The sequence below is a fragment of the Diadema setosum genome, chromosome 1, assembly GCF_964275005.1.
Source record: "Diadema setosum chromosome 1, eeDiaSeto1, whole genome shotgun sequence".
NCBI lineage: Eukaryota > Metazoa > Echinodermata > Echinoidea > Diadematoida > Diadematidae > Diadema > Diadema setosum.
Genome location: NC_092685.1, coordinates 9,718,071 through 9,744,774, shown reverse-complemented (window position 1 = coordinate 9,744,774; position 26,704 = coordinate 9,718,071). Strand labels below are relative to the sequence as shown.

Below are 26,704 nucleotides of genomic sequence, written 5' to 3'. Positions count from 1 at the left end.
TGCATATATGGATATTGGTACACATATGGACACTGGTATACAAATGAGGTGTGACAATAATGGTATACAACTTATGACAATAATGAACACACAAATGACAGGTGTGGCAAATTAGAAAAATCACACTATCTAAATTAGTTCCACAACTTTTAATCAAGCAGGTGAACTGATGGGATGCATGCCTTTCCTCCCACTTTCCCTCTTGCTTTTTTACAAGGATGCTTTCCCACTCTGAACTGACATTCATATGGAGTTAAAGATGATTTTCTTTTTCATTTTATGAATCAAATCTTACTTTAAATATACTCTCACTTTAGTCCTCCAGCATGACAGGCAATGAACAAGCTATGGCAAAGCCATCATGAGGAAAATCTAAATTACTCTTTAATCAGATATATTCACTCTCACAGACAGAGGGAAGTCCCATTTCCAATTGACTTTATATACTTCCATCAAATCTGATGTCTTAGTCTTTTGTTCCAAACATCTAAACCATTTTAAAGTGCAGAACAACATTTCAAGTTTGTGATTTATTTTGTCTTGACTAACCAGATTTACTGGTTTCCTTATTCCGTTGCAAAAGCTGATAATTGAAAATCATTAATTTCTGGTGTGCGTGAAAGAGCAAATATTGTGATCATGTTAGGGTAACAGAACTTAATTGCTTTCTCTCTTGCGCTTCAGAGAGCCTTGCCACATTCTGCTTTATTTCAAAGAACCAAGATCGATGAACTGGGGATCTAATCTTTACAGATATTCTATAAGCACACAGTTGTCATGATTCAGAAAACGGGACTTGAATGACAGATGAGCCAAGATGATGATGGCACTTATGGTAATGATGACACTTATGATGATGATGATGATGATGATGATGATGATGATGATGATGATGACTATGAAGTTGCTGTTGTCAAAGATGTTGGTATTGACGCTGGATTTCTTGGGACAGCAGATCGGACTCTGATCCTCTGTCGCCCAGGGTCTGTCCCTTGAAATGTGGAGACATCATCTGCTCCGTCTGAAATACAATGTAAACACAGCAATGCAGAGAAATATCTGATCAACTTTTGTTTTCATCATACTTTGGTCGTGGCTCTCTTGACACCAGAAATAACAACTCTCTTTCAGTTATTCATCATAGAAAAATAGTACTGATGATTACAATAACAACAACAATAATGATAGTAATGGTTATGATTGTACCAAATTTCAACTAAATTGCTTTCTAACTGAGAAAGTAGTTTTATCCACGTATTCGTATGACTTTTATGAAAATTTGCAGTCACCATGGCAATGCATTACTCAATACTGACAAAAAACATGTCTTGCACATCTACCTGTGACAGCAGTCACACACACCAGATTTTAGGTCAATTGCCAGAAAAATGAGAGAGTAGTTTGGTCCTCATTATTTTGCAATGGACAAACCAACAGACCGACCGACCACACGGCCACCTGACCTCAGAGTGATTTATATATACCCTCATACATACTATGTGTGTATGTTTGGGTATTAAAAAGTGTGTGCTTTTGATTTTGCATTAGTTTCTTGTTGCATAAATGCATGAAAATTTTCACACCCAAATTTCCATTTTTACAGCTGGTTGCTCTTGTCAACACACATCAACAGAAATTGTGTTAAAATGTGCAAAGAGAAATATGGATTTATACATGTAGGGACATTTTGTTGTTGTTGTTGTTGTTGTTGTTGAAACTTTTGCATCGTATCTAATGTTCTCAAAAGAAGCTCTGGGGATTAGTGATGGGAAATGAAAGTAGACACTGTTCAGTACTTTTGGGTTTGATGTTTAAAAGCTATTTGTCATCATGGCTGGGCAATAAACTTTTATTATGCCACATCCTACTCATATCAGGTGAGCTGAAATGGTTCTCAGTGTGAAACTAAATGAGCCTTTTCTCATGAAAAGAAATCAGTGCACTCAAATCAGATATTTGCTTTTTCTATCATATAAAAATCAATGTGATATTAAACAAACCCTTAATATTTTTGTGTGTTGGTCTATACCGGAAATGGAGCTAAAAAGTCAGACACAGATGTTGTTGTACATTATGTGCATCGCAAAAGTGCAATTCAGCACACATCAACCCAACAAAGCCACAATGTCTAGACTTCAGGTAAGTGCTCTTGAGAGGAAAGAGATTCAAAACTTCGTATGATTATTGTGAGAACATTACAGTACAGTCACTTACAGATACAGTCATTCCTTTTTGAATTTCACAAAGCTATAGATCCAGTATTAGCCACGTAACTCATTTTTTTCCCACAAATAATTGTCACAATCACAAAAAAAAATGAGTCCTCTTGTTCATGTATACAATATTATTAATTCAAAGCAAAGCATGAAAAAGGGTTTCCATGGCAGTCACATATAAAAGAATAAAAAGTTACCATTTCTGTAGATAACTGCACCCTTCCTAAAAACGAATCATAACAAGATGTTCTACAAGCACATTGCAAGATTATTTCTTGCCATATCTAAAGCCGGAGAACATTAGGTAGAAAAAAAAAATGTGGAGTCCAGATGATGCAGAGGATGATGAGTTACAGGGCTACAAATGAAAAAGAACATGGTGATAAAAAAAAATAAAGAAATAGGGAGAGAGAGAAAGAAAGAGAGGAAAATACTGCAATAGACTGGAGTAGATCCATGAGAGTCTGATCATTCCCAGCCCTGGGACAGATTACTGCTGCTTCTGTAGGCTGCCCTCGCTTGCTCACGTGGTCCGATCACCAAGGCACTGTTTACGTTTCAGTCACTGAGGGCAGCGATCCAATGCCTACCAGCTGTCCGTGTTATTTGCTTCACCCTGTGGTTGGTGGTGGTGCCCTGTACCCCCTGAAATCCCCCCTCACTCAACCCACATACAAATCCCCTGCTGATCCCCCTCCCAAGTTTAGAAGCTGATACGGTCATTGACCAGTTAGTTGCTGGGATTGTTATGTGCAGTGCCTCAACCACCTATGGATTTTCATGCTGAACCAGATGAGACTGCAAGGCTTTTTCACTGATGGCTTATGCATTTATGCCCACTGCTGGCTCCATCAGAACACAACTGAACATTTTAAGAATGCTTGAGTGCTGGTTTCATGTGCATAACAGGAAAAATACCAAAAGTGACTAGTATTGGGTTTACAGATCTTCCACGGCTCACTAGGTTGAATTGTCACAGTCCCCTGCTGCACAATATACTATAAGTGATACATTAACAATTCACAAATGGATCTATGGAATATCAGCTCAAAATAATATTTGGGGGTGGGGAATCATACAAACAATATAATCATTGAATTGTACATGTACTCTCGAGCTAAATTCAACCAGCCTCCTTCACTACCGGAGAAATACTGTTCTCTCCACACCTAATCACATACAATTTAAATAGATGCAATTAGACATAGAGAGAACAGTGTATTCTGCCCACTAAACAGTACACCTGTTTTAGAGATGAAAATTAAGTTACATTCATAAGATGTTTTCATTCAAATCATACACAATTCTCTTTAGCTGTTACTTCATTATGTAGAAATCACTGCCAAATATTGTTTTCAAATTTTTAAAATTGCATATGGATCATAAAATTCTAATGAATGTTACACCAATTGTTTTTTGTGGTTGTTTTTCGGTGTGGGGGAGGGGAGGGGGAGGTTGAAATCTCCAGGGTATGTCCAAGAACTGTTGTCAATCTAGAAGCAGTTTTCAACACTTGATGTCAGAGTAAATATGGTGATAACATCATAATCATCATCAGGGGGAGGAGGAGGAACAAGAGGGGAAGGAGGAAAGGGACATGCCATCAGAGCTTACTCATGGCTCATGATGAGAGATATCTGGAGAGCTTTCACACCTACAAAGAACTTCTAAACTGCTCCTGAAAATATATCATGCCAATCAAGGATTCATTGGCATGTTTGTTTTGTTTGTTTGTTTTTTGTTTTTTGTTTTGTGTTTTGTAGATTATCTCTCAAACACATTTCCAAGTCATGATTGGGTAACCATGATCCAGAGGTATTTTCCAGGCAAGTTTGGTCAGTTTTCAGTATGCATATGTAATCAGTATGGTCTGACTTTTGAAACATTACTCTACAGCAATGGAGCCTAAGCTTGACCTTGTACTCACTTTCCATCATGGTGCATTTCATATTAAATTTGTTCATTCTTTTCAAGAGCTATATGTGTTTGACTGACAGACCAATGGGTTTGTGAGGCAGCTGTTGTATGAAATATTGCTTGCAGTAGCCTAATCAGTCAACAAGGAGACTCATTTCTGAGCGTGGAAACTTGGTAACTCTGAACGCACTCAGAGCCATGTGAAGGAAACGTGATTACAAATGAATTTCTTACCAATGTGAAAGCCCACATTGAGGCTTGAGGGAAGAAAAGCGCTCACTGAGCGGCTGCAGAGAATCCCCCCCCCCCCCCCAACAACCCAAACACCCTCAACCACCGCATTACTACGTGCTTCACACTCACAGGCATTGGTGTGTTTTTTAGACCATACAGGGGATCATTATGATATATCAACTCTTATGTGGTTTGAAGACAACAATCAATATATGGCAAAAGGCTGCTTTACTATTAAGGAAACAGTTCCGCTTACAATGCAGGAATATTGATATCATTTTTTATTCTATAATACCCACTTCTTCAATGTTAGTTTGCTCATGTTATTTGACTGGGCATAACATGGTACTACTTTTTAAGCACCCAGTTAAAGGTCCAGTTTACCTTTGGGAGCAGTGATTTCAAAAATTTTCAAGATATCATATTTGATGCATATGTGTAGGTCTGTTGTATCATAAAACATCCTACCATATGAAATATTTGCAATAAAACCTAAAATATAAGGAGATATCAGGGTTTTTCTCAATAAACCGTAACTGTATACGGTTTAGTCTGGAATTTTTTTTTATTATAACTATTGTTCACATTTTGTGTATTTAACAACACTTAACATCGATTATACGGATTCAAATTTTGACAGTGGTTGTTTCTATCCCTAACTCACATTTTAGAACTATTTTATAGCACTAATGCTTTCATCTGCAAATGGTAAATTATGCCTTTAAGGTGAATTTAGCAATTTACAAGTGTTCAACATTACTACTTGTTTTATTACATTTATCATTGTTATTACATGTATCAGTATTATCATTACTTTTATCATTATTATCATTTTTGATATCATTGTCATCATCATCATCACTATAATCATTATTATCAATATCATTGTTATCAATGTAATCAATACCAGTTTGTTTGTTTTTTCTGATCAAACATGCAACAAATATGAAGCAGGATTTGCACAGAAAGCCTGATGCTGAACATATCGTATCAAAATATATGACTGGCATAAATCCACATCAGTGACATATAGAAAATAGACTGTACAACTACAGTAATGTCACACTCATATGTCATCACAGCAGCTTTTCACAAATGCGCATAAAATACTATTTCTACTGACTTATATTTAAACGATCACAACTCTGCTGTTTAATAGTCATCAAATTTTACTACGGAATTTCATTGAGCAAGTTTCAATTCTTCAAAATAACTCTGTCTTTCAAGTGCTGTTTAATAGCCATCAAATTTTACTACGGAATTTCATTGAGCAAGTTTCAATTCTTCAAAATAACTCTGTCTTTCAAGTGGATTCCCTTCTGTCAACTCCCCATGAAAGTTTTCCCCTTTATCTCATGAAACCCGAACTGGAAAAACAAAATAAACGCTACTGCAAACTAGTGGCTGATATGTCGCCAACGTGTTAGGAGGAGAGATGCAAATCCAGAGATGGCAAGTGGAGATAAAAGGATAAACACTGAGCATCCAGCAGAAAACAGATTGGCATCTCTGACTTTGCAGCACCAAAAATAGTCCTCAAGTGATTTTTATCCACATAGTTGATAATCCCCTCTGATTAGCACAAAGGCGCAATCAATGTAATACTGAGGCAGTTGAAGCACATCACAGAATAAGGGAAACAGCTGTGTCATGTTTAAAAATACTCCCCCATCCCCTCGTATGTGTAGGGTCGCTAAACTCTGTCTGTCCTGCCAGTGAATGCTCCTGATTGCTAGTAGGGTACACTGACCATGGCCTTTTCAGGAAAAGGAATGGGAAAAGTCCACTCTTCTAGGCCAATGGACTACATTTCTCCAACCATCAGAGATAAAAAAAATGTTTGAAGGGATTTTACACCACTAAGCTATGATAGTTATTTATACAAATTGATATGGAATTTTATAAAGTCATGTCCAAACAGATGGCTTTCAGGATAAAGTCTACTTAAAGTAGGCTTTCAGCATTTTCTATTAAAGTTAAAGGGATAGTAGGTCTATAGTATTGTGGAGGCTAGGATTAGGCTTTTAACTTTTTGTGAGTTACCAAGAAACCACTTATGAAATAGTACAGAGCATACCTTTCCAAGACGAATTCAAAGTTTATTTGATGAAAATTGGTTTTGGAATAGCTGAGACATCCCAAAACAAAGTGAAATAAAGCAATCATATTATAAAAAAAGGTGGGTCCCACCTTTTATTAGGATTGCTCTATTTTGCATATCTCGGCCATTTCAAAACCAAATTTCATCAAATGAACATTAAATTCTTCTTGGATATTACGTGCTCTTTCATATTTCATAAGAGGTTTCCTATTATCTCAACTAAAAATCTGAAGTTGGGTCTCAACCGAAACTATACAATCCCTTTAAGACGTTTCAAGCATTTGCCTTTTCATAAAGTATACATCAATTTTGCCCGAATAAACTAGTGCTGTATTTTAGTGTGACAAAAGTTTCTTGGCATGATTTTTCTGCCATTGCTACTTTAAAACACACATTATGTTTGATAGTACCTCTCTCTGGCAAAAGGCATTAAATCTTGGCCTCATATGAGGGCATGTGGCATGGGGCCACCAGTGACTGGATAATCTCTGATGGGTGGTTTGTTTGGAAGCAAGTGGTTCTTTTGGCTTGGCTCTATCCACAGAGAGACACTCTGATGACTGCAGGGACACCCCCTCTCCTTGACAACTGTCAGATTCATCTGCCCTAAGCATACCACCTTGCCAGGTCATATGTTCATGAGTCACACAATAACGACTAATGTGTACCCCACACCTATTCCTGCAATGTTCTGAGCCTTTGGAATGTTAAGAATAATATGTCTTTATCAAACACATTCTACAAGATTCTAAAGTCCCTAGAGACTTTCTATAGGACAAAGAGATCTCGTTCCCTTGGGCAAATGACTAGGGGAAACATCCTTACATGAAACAAACCTTGAAACAGCTGATTGAGAGTGATGTAGGTAAGCTTGATTGAGATACCTATCCCACAGACATTCATATTGAATCTTACATTAGAAATGCAGACAGCTTTTTTCATCTGACATTATGTTTTCATATAGGCCTAAATAACATGGGCCCTAATGATTTCTTATTGACGATGTGACAAAAATTTTGCACGGTGCGAAAGATGCATATAATTAATGTTATATCTGGTATGGCTGTAAAACATATTGCATTGGACCAAAAAATTTTGATAAATTTCCGAACATTAGTAAATTCTACACCCTGCGCCCTAGGGTTTTGTTAGAAGCTGAGTTCATGTTCTATCAATCAGAACATAAACCTACAAACAAATTTCAGCATGCAAGGAATAAATGCAGTTTTGCCATATGAGTGTTTGCTGGTTTATTAGTTTGTCCGTTTGTAGAAAGAAAACTTTGGTAATACCTGCATTTCATTATCGAACTTTAATTTTCCTCAAGAGTTCATGGAAAGTATTTCGATGCCAGACAAAACAAAAACAAAGTAAAGAATAAAGCCAGTCAAAAATGAAATTATACGAGAGCATGTTGGGAAAAATGATAATTCTGAAAATTGACCCCTCTTGTTTGCCACAGGATTTATGATCTTGCTGCACAATTCACTCTGGTCATAAATAAATCAGGCACTATCTGTCTCATTCTGTCCATTTCTGGTATTGAAGGAATAATGGCACACTTAGTCTTGCATTTACAGTCATTAACATATTATTCACATTCTTTCTGGGTTGCCGATTATGATAGTTCTTAGTAATTAACGGAGATGCACTAAATTGCAATTCAGACCCCCCAAACGATATATATATATATATATATATATATACATATTTTTTTTTTTAAACATAATATCAGTTGAGACAACATCATGGCAACTCATGTAAAGTTTAGGCCTACATTCCTCATCCAAACATATTTTGAATATAGCACAAAATGTTTCGTGATAAAATGAAACACTGCAGTTTATTCTCTGATATGAATAAAATGATTATTAAGATTGTGTGTCAGATTATAGCGTTCAATGTTCCACACATACACTCCTATCAAATGGATGGTGCTTGTTTATACAACAAAAGAGGAAAAATAAAGTCATTATTTTTATCTCGCACCTGCAGGCAAGTCAAACAATAGAAGTCAACAAACACTCAGACATATTATCTCTGCTAAATGAACGCTATGAATAAAAGAATAAACTTGCTCTATAACCTATCACAGATTGAATGTTTTGATTTGGATTTCCGCATGTTTTTTTCCTTCTTCACAACTGCTAATGACATCACTTGGGTCACGTTTTTGGAATAACACTTGAGCCTGAGGGGAGGGGGGAAGGAGTCTTCAGTGCATCTGGAACTTTAATCACTGATGGTCTGACCCAACAAGACTAGTCGTTCAAGAGCGAGGAATGAGGCAAGCAGGAATGAAGAATGCGGAGATGATGCGCGGAGATGAACATTGGGTTCCTCTGAGGGGAAGAGCAGAGGAGCGTGGGAAAGTCCTCTCTGCTGGTGGTTTGTCAGCTTGTTTGTACCCGATTTTTCCTCTCTCCCTCTTTTCTCTTTCCTTATCCCTTCGCTAACATTTCGCAGCTGTATCGGCATGTCATCCCGAATTTACTCCACCGCGGATGACATCTACCACCGCTCAGGGAGATTCCTCATCAGCTTGGCTAGTCTGGAATCTACAGACCAGCGCTGGAGTTGGAGGGTGGAGGGGGGGGGGGATGTTATGTCCATAAAGTGTTGACCAAAATCATTTGGAATTAAAGGAAAAGATAAAAATGCACAAATCAAACGAAGCTTACATGCTAATAGCACATATTGTCTCCTTCCTGTATTTGAACCCTCTTTGCATGACTAACTCAAATTCTTTTGACATCATACACCTTTGTTTCGATACATTTGTTACATTCAAAGTGTTTTCCTTTTTCTTCCATGTAAAACTATGAATGTGCAAATGTCTTACACTAACTGCATTTTTGTTGGAAATGAATGTAAACAAAGTAATATGAAATGAACACAAAATAACAAAAACAAGGCGTCAATGATGAAGGCAGAATTAAAGAGAAATGCCTTCTAAAACATTGGATGCAACAATTTAAGTCAATCAAAGAAATGCATGGAATTCTGATATCTTTACACTCATCACTTTGTTTATGATTTTATCAAGGATGAAATAAATGAAATAAATTTGTATGGTTTTCTCTTATAGTTATTGTATGTGAGATTCAGGGGCGAATCCAGGAATTCCGTAAAAGGGAGGCACCTTTACAAAATTAAAGAGGGCGCATGCCTCCCCCCCCCCCTTTTCTTTTTATTTCTTTTTTCTTTAAACAAAAAAATAAAGAGGGGACGTGCGCCCGGTATGCCCCCTTCTGGACCCACCACTGAGATTGGTTCCACAGTAACAAGATAAATAATACCCCTTTCAGGTAATCGTGGATGCGGATAATAGGAGCACTAAGTCGTAAAATTTTGATTACATGAACGGGAGAGGAGTAAAAAAGTGCGCATTATTTTGATGCTGCTATTATCCGCATTATTGCAGCATGAGGAGTTGATCGAGAATACATGAACGCGTTTTACGACTTATGCGCACTAACATTCCACAGTTCGGTCAAAGGTCACTTGATTTCCCGCACAACCGCTGATTGCTGAGCTTGAGCGAGAGCTGTGCATACACGTGAGTATATAATCACCGGAAACATTACGTCATTATAGAGGCGTGCGCAGTAACCATGACAAATACTCCCGTCTTTCGCACCGTTATATGAACGGGCGCTCGTAAAAGTAGTGCGCACTTCATGGGATATATGAACGCGATTTTGATTACTTCATCCGCATTATTTGGATGCGGATAATTGAACTGCGATTACCTGAAAGGGGTATAAGTCTGCAAAGGCAGTAGGGCCTGTACAGATTTGCAAATGGGTCTGAAACCACAGGATAGTCTTGGGCATTGTTATGATCTAGTGGAGTCCCCATCCTCAGATAACATCACATGAGTTAAATCAAGTGGAATGGAGGAGACCATAGGTGCATTCATATTTATTACTCCCACTGTAGTCTCACTGCAAATTTCTCAAAAAAGTTATCAGTGGAACTTTCCCCAAAACTTCCTGCATGCGCTTGGGAAGTTTCCCACTTTTTGCAAAGCTATGTGCAGAAAAGGGTGCACTGGATTGCACCTGATGTTGTTTTTTTGTTTTGTTTTGCAAGAGAAAACTCAATGTCCTTGAAACCCTAATTGAGATAGGAGGAAGTTAGTTTACTGAGTGAAGTGAAATCTCTGCGCATGGTGCCAGATAACGGGGTAGTAACACTAACAGTACCAAGGAGCTTCAAAAACATGTGTTCCAAATTCCTTGATAGTAGGCCTACATACCTCATTCCTGGAACAAAAAAAAAAAAAAAAACAGTCATCAGCAAAAACAAAGAAACAAAGAAAAAAAAAGGCCGATAGAAGCACAAGCCAGAACTGCTGTATTGAAGTTTGTTTTACTCATTTAAAAAGTGGTCTGCAAAAAAAAAGTACAAATTTAAACAAACATGTATTTTTTGGGGGGTGTTAGCTCTCTACTGGTGAGATTGTGAAGATCTATGAAATGTTGGACGACTGGGATCCCATTTATTGACGTCAAATGCACAAGAAAAAGTTATTACTTTATTACTGTGACATCATTTCACTGGTGATGACGGCACAAGGGATGCACAGTTTTCAATGAATTAGCCTGTATTCATTCTGAATTCTGAGTAATAAAATGGAGATTTCGACCCATTTCTATCATTGGCTTGAAATCTGAAAGTTGCTAAAACATGACTGGTATATGACCTAGCAAAAATTCAGCCCTGCTATAAACTGATGACATGAGGTTTATTTACACAAAAATCATATTTTAAAACAAACAACCAACCAACCAAACAAACAAACAAACAAATTTCTTCCACCATTTACATGGCAGGAAACCCCACGGCAGCTTGTTTACCTTTAAACTTCTGATTGTATAGCAATTCATTTTGTAGAAAGTTTGCACATCCATTCACTTTTGGTAGGTACATGGAATCCCCAAACAGATGCTGTAACTAACTGAGTGAATGCAACAATATTAGTAGAACACGTCAATTAAAGTTTGACGACAATCAAATTCTCTATTATAAAGAAAAACAATATACAGAAAAATAAAGAGAGAATTACTCCAAATTTCATTTTTAACGACAAATATGCATTCCTTCGTGTTAACTGACATACATTACACTTAATATGTTGTCCATTCATGACCTCACAATAATGCTGTACTTTTGTCATCTGATGTGTTCTACTACTAATGCTGCTGCATTCACTCACATACACACTTGGATTTCATTCTCCGTTTACTGGTGAGATGTCAGAAAGGGAAGGAGAAGTTCCATTGGCAAAGACTGACTAAACATTGGCAGAGTTAAAAACCAGAAACAGTCACGGTATGACATTTTTGTGCATTGGAGCAGACAGCCTTTTTCACGCCATGACATTTTCATATTAAAATTACCATGCATAGTATGGACAAGAATTGTCGCATGCATTCTAGTTTCATGAATATTGGCTCCTCGCGAAATTCACAACAAAATATCATGCATGCAAAAATGTCTGGTTTTACAGTATCTTCAATAAAACAACAAAAACAGACAAAAATTGTTAAGGTGAGAGTTAGTCTTGGGTTTTGGGGTAGTTACTGAGCAATTTCTGATGAATGTCCTGAATGTGTGAAAAAAAAAACTTGATTTTTGCCACCAATGCAAATGGTCCAAGTGTTGTTTGTGAGTCAATCTGTTTGCATTTCTGCCTTGAGTTCAGACTAGTTCATGATACTATTGACAAGGACACATACTAGGCCCGTTCACAAACAACGAAAATCGAAATTTCAATCGCGATCCAAATTTCGATTTTTTTTTCGACCGTTTATACACAGGGAAAAATCGCACTTCCCAGCAAGGAAAGAACGATCAGTGGCCAAACTGCGCATGCGCGAATCTTGCATGACCGAAGACTGACCCCGCAGTCCCAATAGAGTTTCGCACGCGCTACGAACGATGGGACAAAAAATACCGATTTCGGAATCTCGATCGCGCTCACACACACGACGCTTGGCAAAATAATCGCGATTATTCTGAAAAATCGCACTAATAGTGCGAGTTGGATCGCGATAAGGATCGCGGTAATTAGTGAGATTTTTCTGTCCACACTGGAAAAAATTTCAAAATTTTGATCGCGATAAGAAAATCGATTTTTAAATCGCACTGTTTCCCTTGTGTGTGAACGGGCCTACTATGTGGCCTCAGTCCCACTGGTTTGTGCTGATAGTTGATAAGGAACTGCAGTCAGCTGTGACAAATATGATCTCCTGTGAACATACTTTTTCTCTTAAAGCTCAGCACAAGCTTTAGAAATGGTATTAATTTTGGGAAAATTGTTTTTTTCTTTTTAAAGAAAAGCTGGCTACAATATATTGTGGATGATTTACTAACAACTCTCCTCATATTTGTACTGACTTGGACTATAGCAAAATTAGTATATATTACTCAAAGTCTTATTCATAATCATAGTAGTTTCCGTATAGGCCTACAGCAAGGATTTGTTTTCCTGATCCTATATAAGGTGCTGTAGATACCATATTAAACCAGCCTACCGTATCTATTTTTTAAAATCGGGACTTAGTAAAGGTGGTAAAATTGTGATTGTGGAGTATAGCTATTGACAGAGAAAATTGAAAGGTGCACGCATCCATTCACGCAGTAGGTGCAGCAAGACTAATGACCCTTTCATGCCGAGTAAATTTTGCCCAAGATCTCCTGTGAACTATTGGGTAAAATCTTACCCTCGAACCATCTCTGGTAAACTCGCGGGTGTCCCCACGAACTCCTGGGAGCACCTGGGTTAAGGTAGCATGAAAGGTAACAAGGTGAAACTCTCGGGTAAAATGTCAAAGGTCATGTTTCATTTCCGGTTGTACAGGCCAAGAATCGCAAAAGTAAAATGCATATGAACATTTTCTTCTATATAACACATTCGAACGCAAGAGGCAATTCATTTCATGCTGCGAAAAAGGCTATTGGTTCTAATTCGAGAAAGTTTCATGCAACATTACAATGCTTCTGGTTTATTATGCTGTATGCCAACAACATTTTTGAGCGAAAAACTTAAATTTCGCACATGCAATGAAACATACCAGAAGAGCAGATTATAGAAATTAAACCAGGAGCTTATTGGCTAGCATAAAAGGATCTTCTTAAGGTGTTAACCCATTGGATTCCATGTTGAATCTTCCGAATGACTAGTGTGAAAGGGGCATTAGGTCTTCTAACCTGCATTACCACACACTTTGTTCATGAAATGTACTGCATATTGCACAGCGGTCCTATAGTTAAGCGTGCAAGTTGCATTCATGTTTGGCTCAGAATTAATAATTTATGTGTGGTATTAACCCAAACATCCCCCAACTCACATAATAATAATGATGATAATAATAATAATAATAATAATAATAATAATAATACTAATACTAATAATAATAATAATACTAATACTAATAATAATAATAATGATAATAATAATGATAATAATAATAATAATAATAATGATAATAATAATGATAATGATGATGATAATGATGATGACAATAATGATAATGATAATTATAATGATAATGGTAATAATAATAATGATGATAATAATGATAATAATATTAAACAAAAACAAAACAGTGTGTGTAAATGCAAATGAATGGGAAATTAAGATACATTAAGACTGTGATGTATGAAACAAACCAAACATGATATTCATATCACAGAAATAGAGAACAAACACGAAGGCAGATTCGGCAGACAGGTGGATAATATCACTTTTCACTCTGGCATTTATCCTGACACTTGCTGACACAAGTCAGAAATACAAACAGCACAATCAACTCTCCTTCGATCCGAATTCCTTGTTAGCGACATCTCAAACATTTCTGTCACTTTGATCATTCTGATTCTGAAGAGAATATCACTAGCTAAGAATCTTGGGGATCAAATCTGGACCCTATTATTGATGTGCTCTTCCAAATTAAGAAGACCAAGAAGCATGTGCGTCATATTTCATGTCATATGTCAAAGATACTCAAACTGGCGGGATACAATATGTCATCTGACTGCATTCCACTAAGTCATTTGTAGTCTTAATTTACATTATTCTCCCAAGTCCATTCTCCATTACTTTGCCAGAGATATCACAAATTTCTGTCTGGTGTATGTGTTGTCATCATGTTATACTCCCTCCCCCCCCCCCCTCCCACACACAAACACAAACACACACACACACACACACACACACACACATACATACATAAGGACAGAATCCTTATCTACTCATTCCAAATCTTGACTTTACAGCCTCAAGGACAGCTAAATTAAATAAGCTGAATGAGGAGACTATGGTATGTGGCTAATTCTTGTTTACTGCCAAAAATCACTCAAAGTAATACTTCACCTGTTACAGAGACATTATTATGGGGGTAGAGGTCTGAATGTGTCAGAAAAGAATGGGGTATTCTGTGGACTGGTTATCTTTTTATCTTTTTGTTTTTATTAACGTATATACAGTGTATTCTGTGTGACAACAGGGAATAATTTTCCTGGTATCACATCGCAATTTGCTACACATTTTTACACCACTGCTACACAAACTAACTTTTGTGTAGCAATTTTCTTACATAGAAGTGTACAGGATATCATTGAAGATATTTTTCACCAACTGAAATTGCTAATCAAATTTGAGTTTGAAAATCATTCCCTGGACAAATTCTACACTCACCATGAGCATGTTAATGCATTTTGGTTTTTGTTTTGTTTTTATTTGAAAGCCTTCAAGAGCAAAAAAAATAAATAAATAAATAAATAATAATAATGAATAAATAAATACTAGTAGAAGGCTCTGTTCCAGAGTACTTAGCAACAGCAGGTGGGGGGGGGGGGGGGGGCAGGACCACCACAGAGGTGAAGGAGAGAGGGAAAAAACAAAAAACAAAATGAATAAAAAGAGAGAGGGGAGAGATAGGGAGAAAAGTGGAGGGAGAAGATGAGAGAGAGTTAACGATGGGCTGCATGACCATATAAGGTATGGATCAACCAAAAGTTGTGGTTCAGAGAGTGAAATATTTAGTCTACACACAGACACATGTTTTCTCTCTTTCTTGTAAGGCCAATATGTCTCAGGCACAGTAAAGGGGCAAAGAGCAGGGTGAGCTTACAGGTGTAGCTAGCATCACAAAACAAAATGGGAGTCAAGTTTCCATCACATGCACAGATGAACTACAAGTGAAAGAAAAGCCAAACATCTTGTCTGTTTTAATTCCTTGTCTGAATTCAGACTACTTCAGTATGTGCTAGGGCACACACATTCGGGTGAAATAAGTACTCCGCTGCTCATGTAATGATTTCAGAAATAGTGCTCTGTCCAGTCCATCCAGTTTGTTCATTGATTTGATGTCACTATATATGCTACAAATCAATCTTACTGAATTTTGTCAATAATAGTGAAACATATAATACCATTGGTAAGTAGACTCTCCCTGATAAGAAAACAAAAAACAGCAATTTCAACCTTACTTATGATAGCGATGGTTTCGTTCAGTCTTCTTCAGCTGTCTGTTCTTCAATATGTGCTGTTGGTTACTCTGATAATAAATCATTGTAGTCCTATCACTATCAGGTTTGCATCAATACTTTACCAAAGAACAACATTGTAATGGCTATGACAAATGTTGGGGTCTGCAGGTACTGAGACTAGCCCAGAAGGAAGGAATGCCCAAGTCTGGCTCTTACAGTTGTCAGCTGGCTGCGTGGAGGCATGTGGCGGGGAGAGAGGAATATTCGATGGCGATGTTTGCTTACGTTGACAGTGTAACAGATGGCTCATCTCAGAGCAACCTCCTGATCAACAGGTTCTAGAAATGAGCCAGCAAAGCCAGCAAGCCAGCGAGGTCCACAGTTATGTTTTCTTGCCACTACTGTAAAGACTAGAATGAGGGAACTATCTTTCTTTTTACTCGTATCGAAATTGAGGAGAATACATTATTCTGATATCATGATGGTCAGTGTAAATTCTGTGGCAGGATTTTGATATGTAGGATGGGAGGTAGGGGTGATAGGTGTTTCACGTCTTCTAACAGCCCTGAAAAGAATGATAGAATTTGCTGGGTGTTGATTATGTGCATCATCTATTACTCTGTCACATGCAATCAAGTTGATCAAGTCAAGAATGGAAGTGAAAGTGGTGTTATTTTAGTCTTGCATCACCAAGTTTGTTTGTTTGTTTGTTTTTTGTTTTGTTTTTTATTCAGCAACTTTTTTGCTTTTTTTTTTGCTGAGTTATTTACATCACACATGTAATACAGAGTTGCCTCCTTGACAAACAGGCCCTATATAGTACAATCATTGAATCCTGAAATATCGTCCTGCTATCCACTTTTCCATCCCAACCTCCTTGATGTATTGTATGTACGAGTTCCAGTGCTGAAAGTGAAATGAAAGAGACATTTGCTTTTTTTTTTCTTAAAGCTGGTTTTTCTCTACCTAAATAGGCCATGTCCACATTATCTTTCTGATCAAGATGTTATTGGCCTTGTCTTTTTCTGATTGGAATTTGCCAAAATACTACTGCTAGGCTTAAAACTGGAGGAACTGCAACATGTGGACAGCCTGCAAAACACAACAAATCATAGCAGACACAGATTGACTTCAAGAAAAGCATTTGGTTTGAATTATATTTGTTTCACTGCATTCAAGGCATGTTATGTATGCAAAATTCTGTCAAGTTTACAATGCCTATGTATCATTCAATCTTGACTTGAATACAGTCACAAGCAACTCAAATATAGGTAATGATTTGTATGGCACTACTCAAGAGGAGTCAATATGCCAATCCATATGATAATTTTTCAGGGATGAGATTGTGGCATATGTTAGGGTTGAGGGCTTCAGTCAGAACAGCCCAGCGACGACTCATTGTATTTCAATTCATTGTCATCATCTATTCTGCAAAGTGATTGCAATGACAGCAGCACACAAAAAGCTTTCTTTCTTCAGCTAATATTCTGTAATAAAATATGGCAAAATTTGCGAGTTAGACTGTAGTGCAAGTAAGGACAGCCACCTTTGGAGTCACATAGCTCCCTCCCCCAAGGTTGCTTGCAGCAGAGAGAGGATCACGCTATAAATGGGCAACATTCCTACAGGTCCTCACTTTCACCTTGGCTTTTCTCCACCTCCAGCAAGCAAACAGGGTCAGGAATATCCATCCACGATTTACAGGGTCAAGGGTCAGGAGATTTATAGACTTTTGCCAAAACACTAGAGGACATAGGAAGCAATTTATGTCCTGGAAATCTGATCAGCCCTTCTCTGATTACAGCCCAGAGGGGGAGGGGCTGGGGGAGTGCTTTGCTGCTTGTAACAACAGCGCAGCATAGGAAAGCCACAAAATCACTTGAACATGAATGTGATATTTAGAATCCGTCCTTGAAGCTGTATTGCCATCCCCCCTTTCCTCCCTTCTTCTTGTTTTCTAGGGCGCTTTGCTCTTATCTTGTGAACTGTGGATGCTAACCCAAGCTAAACTGTCTGGTATCCTGTATTGTGTGTCTTATCAGGTCGCTTGTCTAATTTCAGGGACTGGCGGGATTTACTCTCTCTCTTTACAGGCAGATAGTCTTTCAGCCTTTTACTGGTACAGATAAGGGTATTGTAGTGATTCTTATGTAATTATTTTTCTGAGAATTCTGGAGCCTGTAGTATGATATTATGTCCCCTACCATCATAGACGTAGGAGATTGTTTTATGGTAGTATAGCTCTGTGGATAACAGTGAGTTACAGAGAAGATAATATCCCTGAAGTGAATCAGAGTAATAGCTTGCAAAACATTTAGATCCAGAGATCATATCTGAAGAATGAATCATTTCTCATGGTCTTCCCACTGATTTGCCTCACAGTGGGGATATTCCTCTAACAACACATTGTCTCCTTTCTACTAATATCACAATCAATATGACCATCAATAGGGACAGCTTCAGGTGAATTCCAATACACAGCAATAATGTAGTTCGGCAACAACTTCAAACCCTGCCCACTGGTCACAAACATGATGTGACTGCGAGGAAAGATTGCTCCCTCCTGGCAAGCTTACACTATGGAGTCTCGTGCCCATATAAGCTGACCGCAAGCGTGTAGCCTTGTTATGTGCCCTGTATTGAGAGCTTACAGCTCTCTCTAGCACCCCATGTGATGATGTGAACTGCAATTGCACACTAAGCGAGAGTCAGGTTGGCCCGCGAGATCTATAAGCTCACCGCAGCTTGGCTGATTGCATTCACAGGATATGCTGCTCCCCTTGATTCTCGAGGCACAACATACTCTGCTGGTCTGCAGTGAGAAATATTTACTGCTGACATTTTGTGCTGAAAAAAGAAACCACCTTGCAGGATTATAGAATCTAGGATCATAATTAACATTATTTGCCTGTGTTGCTTTGTGGAATAACAATTGCAGAGATTTCAGCTACAGTATACAACAGCTAAGGTTTTGGACATACCAAGTTCCTAAACTAAAAAAAGACCTGCAGAAACAAGTATGTCCGACACATCTCGTCATGCTCAACCAAGAAAATCCCTCAACTACAGAATCAGCATCAATCCATGCAAGCTGGGAGGAACAGTAGAGGGCAGTAGACCTAGTTATTGAGTGGGTGTAAGTCAAGTCTGCTCATTTCCACTGCTGATCATGACCGTCCACATACAGCAACACACAACACACGTTTACTTCACCCCCCCCCCCCCGCAAAAAAAAAAGAACTATAGTATTTGATACATAGATAAATGAAATGAACACCAAGGTTGTTTGCATCCTCCTATTGTTTGCTCTGAACTATAGTGCATATAACTTCCATCTGAATTCACGGAAGAAAAACTGTAGGACCTCCAAAAGGCTTGCTTGCACAGACCTTCGGATAGTCTTGGAATGCACTAACTCATGGAAGTATGTGCTTGAAGAACAATTCCTGAAAACGATATCTTTGTAAATCATCAGTATATGTCTTAGATATTGCAGAATCCAAATTATGCACAAAAGTCCAGGGATGTGATTGGTAAAAGAGAGGGCTTCCCTAAGCACAATTACAGAAGTTAAGATTTTCCGATCTCAACTATCAGGGAAAAGCAAGACAAAGGTTAACTGCAGAACAATCATATTTGTTTTGATCTTTACAACAATGCTGTAAAAAACAAACAAACAAACAAACAAACAAACAATCTATCCAATAAAAATCATGAAAATCAAACCTATTCAATGAAAAGCCCCCTCAACCCGGCAATGAAATGAGAAGCCCAAATCACAGAATTTTAGTCAGCCCTGAGAGTCCTGACTAGCAAAGGAGAACACTGGAAGTGAGGTTTCTGATCAAAATCAGTAGGTTTTATGTGGTAGTTTTCTTGTTTGACAAACAAGGTTTTGCTCTGCATTTATACAACTGCATCTACAGTCCCAGCCTCTGGGGATCATATTCTTGAATACCATCAAAAGTCCTGCCATTTATTGATGCAGTTGGTATGCAAGATTTCAGTTTCTTTATGTGATGATATGAATGTCATTTGTAACAAAATTTAAGATAGCTGAGAGAAAATGATAAAGAGTGCACTTTTAACCTGCTTAATTTGATATAAAACATCACAAAATATATACTGTAAAAGTAGATATTTTCGCGCGACTAATTTTTCGCGCTAGGCCGGGTCAGAAGAGTTTCGCGTGTTTTTAATTCCGCGGAATCAAGACATCACGCACAGGAACGTATGGCAAGCAAAAATATTCGCGTGTTTTTATTTTCGCGCTAGTTTCTGGTTGCGCGAAATGCGCGAAAATTTCAACACTGCGAAAATTTCCACTTTTACAGTAATATATGATATAAAATATTTTAAAAAAAATTGCAGTACTTATCATTACTTTTATAGTGAAGTGGCATCGTATGATCAATAAAGGCAAGAGATAAGGTGTTGATATTTGTAACTTACAAGTTTGGTCGAAACATTACACATGACTAAGAAAACTGATGGTTAAAGTGTGAAGGGGAGGGGGTAATGAAAGGGGTGGGGAAAAACATGACAACAGTGTCAGCTGACAGAATAACAGATATGACAGACTGCTTGAGTGGTAGGTACTGCGTGGTACTCAGGTGAAAAGAACACAGCTGGAATTAAATCAAATCATTGTGGAATAAGCCGATTCAAACAGGATATTCTTGAAAAAGGCGGAACAACAAATTTTAGAGAGAAAGAAATGAAAGTATGGTGCCATAGAAGGAATGTAAAGCTGTAAAACAGATTATAAAAAATGCAGAGAAAGGAATTTACGATCAGCCACTTGTCAGATATTATACCATAAATGACATCATAGAAGGTTTCCTATTCCACAGTACTGCTGGAATTCTCCGCTAGGTATTCCCCCCACACTCTCCACTCGCTGGTTCTAATATGAGCCAATTTAAGCCAATTTATTCTACCCATGCAAAGGTATCCTAGGGTTTGATTTATCATCACATTGTTGCCCGCTCCTGGAGAGGCTGACCCTAAGAGTCAAATACAGGAATACATTTTCTTTTTTGCTCTTTTTTTTTTGCCATAACTTTTGACCCAGGTGTAAAATAAGGCTCATGATAAAAGATGGTTTTGTTTTTGTTTTTTGAGATGTGAAGCTCTTAAGTTTGACTGAGAGTAATAAGATATGACCATAAATTAATCACAGATAGTCACATGTTGTTTTTTTTTTCAAAACCTTTGAAGAACTCGCGGCATTTGTTTCACATCTCAAGGCCTAGTACACTCATCTAAACATGTCAAACTTCTTGTTTCAACACTGCATTCGTTTAAAGTCCCCTACTCCAGAATAAGTTTGCTTTACAATTCACACTGAGAGTTGAATTGGAGACAGTTACCAATTCATTAAATGATTAAGCTGTTACCTTTTTGTCTCAATGCTTGCATTTACATTCATATCTGGTCTCTCACAATTCATAAATGGTGTTGATTTAATCAGTTGTCTTTTGTTGACTTCGACTTTATCTTTACATAGGTTTACAAATTGAGAAAAGGTGATTTCATCCAGAAAGTCTATACATTTCACTCAATGCTGTGACAGAAAAACAACAAATCAATGAAAAGGTAAAATATGAAAAATATGCGATTAAGAAAAACAAACTAAGCCATTCCCCCTAGAAGATATGAAGATGATTTAACAGGAATGCCAATCTTGTAGTAAAACAGCATTGCAGTATTCTTAGGGCTGAAAAGGTATAAGTTGGTGGAAAAACAGTATTTTTATGTTTCCTGCAATAGACATGTGTAGTGATACAATGTGGGAACAAACAGTATTTTCTATGAAACATGCAGTATTTCTGGCAAAAAGCATTAAAAAAAAAAAAATACAGCAAGAAAAGTAACAGTTGGCATCTGTGTCTTACCATGGCAGGCAGGGAGCAGCCTGGAATGGCTGTCAAAGACACATTACTCTTAAACATTTCTAGTGCGATATTCCATGATGACTACTTCGTAGACTTGGTAGACTCAAGAAATACTTCTTGAAGTATACCGTATGTATGTCTACAGTTATTGTTATGTTTTATACGATTAAATGGTGTGTACAGTTCTGGACGAGGTGAAGATTTAGCTTTTAACGTTTTGTGAGATATTCAGAAACCACTCTATGAGATGTCAAAGAGCATGCAGTTCTAAGGGGTATCAAAAGTTTATTCGATGAAAATCGGTTTTGAAATGGCTGAGATATCCAAAAACAAGGTGAAACAAAGAGATACTAATAAAGTTGGGGCATGTCGCCTTTTATTATTAGCACTTTTTTGGATATCGCAGCCATTTGAAAACCAATTTTCATCAAATAAATGTTGAATCCTTCTTAAAATTACATGCTCTTTCATATTTCATAAGAGGCTTTTCATTATTTCACTTAGGAATGTTCAAAACATGAATCCCTACCACAACCAGTACTGTACAGCCCCTTTAATGTGTTATTTCTCTTATTGTCATTTTGAATGTAATTTGCCTGTACAGGCTGTTCTGGTATTTCAGTATGTATGTAGAATGGATGATTGTAAAGCACATAGCTAACACTGATTTGTTTCATGCACTATAGAAGCTCAACTATTGATATCATTCCAAAGTGATTTTTATTATAACACCATATGCAAAGTAGCATGACCGACAGGTTTGTTTGTCCAAGTCTCCTGAATGATGCACAACCAGCAAGAAACATGTACGTGTCAATTGACACTTCGCGCTCTCTACTCATTTTTATGAGTCACTGAAATAATTGTTAGTTCAAGGTTCCCATCTATGATGCACTTCTTGTTTGCTCCGAATCTCTCACCTTTCAATTTATGTAGGCGGAAAAGATCACAGCGACCAGCGCAAGTCTGTCATCGCAATCCTCTTTGGGGATTTGGCAGAATATGCAAGTCACTTGAAGCATACATTTATATGCAGACAATAGCCCACGACAGCACAATACAAGACACAAAATCTAGTCTTCATGATACTCACACATGTATTTTCCTGTTCTTCTACCCTCATTGTTACTTGCTTGTTTTCTTCAGGTTAAATGTATTTTCCTGGAAAATCATGCAGCTCCATTTTCTGTTTTTCTACCCTTATTGTTATTTTTACATGTTTTCTTCAGGCTGCAGAGATGAGTTTCATATTATACAAATAGTGAATGGTCACGAGTGCAATGGTACGAGATTTCGAACGAGGTGAAAGATAGAGGCGCTCTATTCAACGAGGCGAAGCCGAGTTGAATAGTGCACCTCATCTTTCACCGAGTGCGAAATCTCGTTCCATTGCACGAGTAAAGACCATACACTATTTGTTTTATACAACATCCAAGTAGATCTTTGTTATTTGGTTGGAGGATTGTTGGGTAGGTCTATGTAGGCCTAGAAGTCTATATATGTATGAAAAATATAGCCATACTTACATGTGGATCCACTGGGATGCTCTTTCTGGTTTGTGCAATCAGTGTATCTCTTTGGTGTAGATACAGGTCACAGCTAGCACTCATATACACGTACACTAGCACTATGTAGGCCTACACTTGTACATACACGCATGCATGTACCGCACACGTACACTGCGCTAGCTGCATGCTATCCTCAATATGATGCAATATTTGGTACCCTGGGGTACCAAATGAAAATTCGCCATTTTGTTGAATTAATTTTTTTTTTTTCAGCGCTGTACCCTGGCTTACCAAAAAATGTGTCAAAACATTTTTTTAGTATTATTATGCACAAAAATGTTTTCTTATTTGTGATTATGCATCAATTAATGCATGCAAGTGTACTTCGAAAAACACCTATGGTGCTAGTTCATTGCGACGACTTTGCCGTATCCGAATTCAGAATCGGCGTATCTGAATTCGGATACGCATTATAAATAATGGGCATGAGATGGCGCTATACAACGCGGTACCCCGGGTTACAACGGTACCCCGGTGTACGGCGTGCTGAATCATATGCAACACACAGTACATGCAGTACCGTACATGGCGTGGAATAGAACGAAAAAATCGAACCAAGTTGCACGCAAAAATAGAACCAAAATTGCACGGCGCGTTGAATGGAGTACTTATTGAATATCACGTCACCAACAATCCTCCAATCAAATTACAAGGATCTACTTGGACATTGTATAAAAGTGTATAAAGCATAAATAAACTGTAATTGGTTGGTGGCATATCCGTCATTGCATCTGGATATATTTTTCTGTCACCCTGACCACTTATGCAATGTTTTGTTTCCTCTGTATTTAGGGATGTAGAAAAGAAAACTTGGAAGCATAGAATGTGCAAAGGTTGATAACATGTACATCTTGACCTCAAATCTTGATTTCTTCTCTCCATCCCTCCTCCTCCCTCTCTTTCTCTCTCTCCTTCTATCTCTCTGTCTCACACTTTTTCTCTGCACATATCTATGTATCAAAAAAAAAATTGATAATGCCTGACTTTTTTGTATGTATATGCATCAAAGCTTCTATTTTACTACCAAATTCAGTGCTTGTTGTCACAGAATATGAAGGATGCGTTTCTACTATGTCAAACTAAATAACTGCTGGTTTTGAAATTTCACTCAATTGGAGAATTGTATGATGGACAAAATATGTTGTTATTGTTGTTGTTGTCATTGTATTGTTTTCTGATTATCTTGAACCACAGCATATCATATCCACAACTGTACAAATTACCATTTTGCGTTGATAAAGCACTCCTGAGTTCAGTATACCTATGTACACTCATAGCCTTACTTGAGTGCATCATTTTATACACTTCCTTTGGTACTTAATCATATTTTTACTTTACATGTGGGAGTGAACCATGCCTACATGCAAGCACAATCCTACATTAATTATAACACACACAAAAACCCACTTCTATTAAATCTTCCAAATTCCACCATCACTGTGATACCATTAATAGCATGTATTTTACTAGGAATAAACTATTTACTGAGGCCTTGTTTGTTTCATACATTCATTGCCCATGACATGGAAAAGACTAAGAAAGGGTATATAAATTACATAACATCCCTAAAACCTCTATTACCACTTTCGCTATTACTACTTTCATTTCACTTTAAAAAGTATTTACATTAATTCTTCCAATTATTATTATTATTATTATTATTTTATTTGGCATTCCAGACATTGCACATGTACATGGGTAAACACAAAACACATTTGATTCAGCATGACAAAACTAAGATAAATTACAACACAGAGATAAAGCACAAATGAGAGAAAAAATTCTAACATTATCACTGCGCTACCATGAATCTCATGCACTTTTCTAAGATTAACTATCTGATCATTTCAAGGTCTTAATTGTTTGATACATTCTCTGCCCATGACAGGAAAGGGACTCAAGGGCCATACAAACAAACTCACGTATCATCCTTACAAACTCTGTGATCATTTCAAAATTGTGTGATTTCTTCCACAATTTCAGTTTCATCTCATTTGACGCTGTTTATTACCCAAACCCTCAGGTATGGGGCAATTTCCAGGACAGCAGAGGTTGCGACCTTCAACTCAATTTCGTCAGAGCTTGTTTGGTGATGTGACAACTCAGATAGAGACGTCAGCTGGCTCCATTCAATTGACTTTGCCACTTACGACTCGTTATTTGGTCACGTTCTACAAATTCTGCTGCTGGCTGCCCAGGGAGAGAAAAGCCATAGGTTCGTCATAGCAGAGTTCCACCTCCCTGGTCATAGTTACCACAGACTGCAGGTTGGTTGTAAGCTCACCAATCTAGGTCAAACTTCCCCCCTCCCCCCCCCCCCCACCCCCCCCCCCCATTTTACTGATAATGTATTCTTGTCTTTGAACTCCCAAGAACTTTCCTTTCTAATAATCATCATTTCTTTCATCTATGTTTATATTTCTTCTGCTTTCCATTTCCAGCACATTGTCTCTACTCTATGCCTGGCCCTTTTACATCATCTACCATATCAGTTTGACTAAGCAAAGTGTGAAGCAGATCATTTGGTAGGATGCTGCTGGTGCATGCATTATGAATTGTTTATGCATGTATTATCAATAAGTCTGATTATTGTCATAGCTTACAAGTATGAACTCCATGAATCATAAACACAGGAGCTACAGCAGTTTCAAATCAAAATATAATGCACAGCTTTCAAAAAGATATCTATAGTTTGTATAAAGTTCATGAGAAATTCTTGCAGTATGGCAGAATATATCAATATAATTTCTGAGAAGAAAAAATATTGAGTATTATCATCATTGCTGTTAGGATTATCATCATAATAAGCTTTAGTCAATAACATTGTACCCTTAAACCATCTCACATCAGTAAGTCGTGATTTCATATAGTTAAGGCAATGTGTAGTTAGGGGTAAAGGGAAGGGTGCAAAATGTTTGGTCAGGGGTGCACAGGTGTAGCACCACTCGATTTCACCTTGGTTTTTATTCTTCCACCTCAGAAACTACTGGAGACAAAAAAGTAGAGTTAATTGGTAAGAGTTCATCGGTCAGCAATTGAGTCATCAAGCAAAGCCCTGTTACATGTGACCAACCGAAAGGTGGCACTGCCTTTATACCACAGAATGCTGTCTACACAAACCACAGGGAGTGCAGAAACAAATGTGATTAATGTTTTCATTACAAGCATAATCTCATCAATCAATAATAATCTCCACTTCTCCCTCTCTACTGCTTTGTGGCTTTCTCTACCTCTCCCTCTCTCTCTCTTTATGAAATTATGTATGAAAAA

At 37.6% G+C, this 26,704-nt stretch overlaps 1 protein-coding gene across 1 annotated transcript in view; it reads right to left on the bottom strand.

The window, feature by feature from the left end:
* Nucleotides 1-890: 890 nt before the first annotated feature.
* The window catches only part of LOC140226670 (DNA repair protein RAD51 homolog 2-like), a 202,779-nt gene continuing 176,965 nt past the window's right edge, over nucleotides 891-26,704 (bottom strand). Inside the window, exon 11 of the mRNA XM_072307112.1 lies at nucleotides 891-1,021. Coding sequence (XP_072163213.1) covers nucleotides 897-1,021 — 125 coding nt within the window. The 3' untranslated portion in view covers nucleotides 891-896. The remainder of the gene's footprint in view (nucleotides 1,022-26,704) is intronic.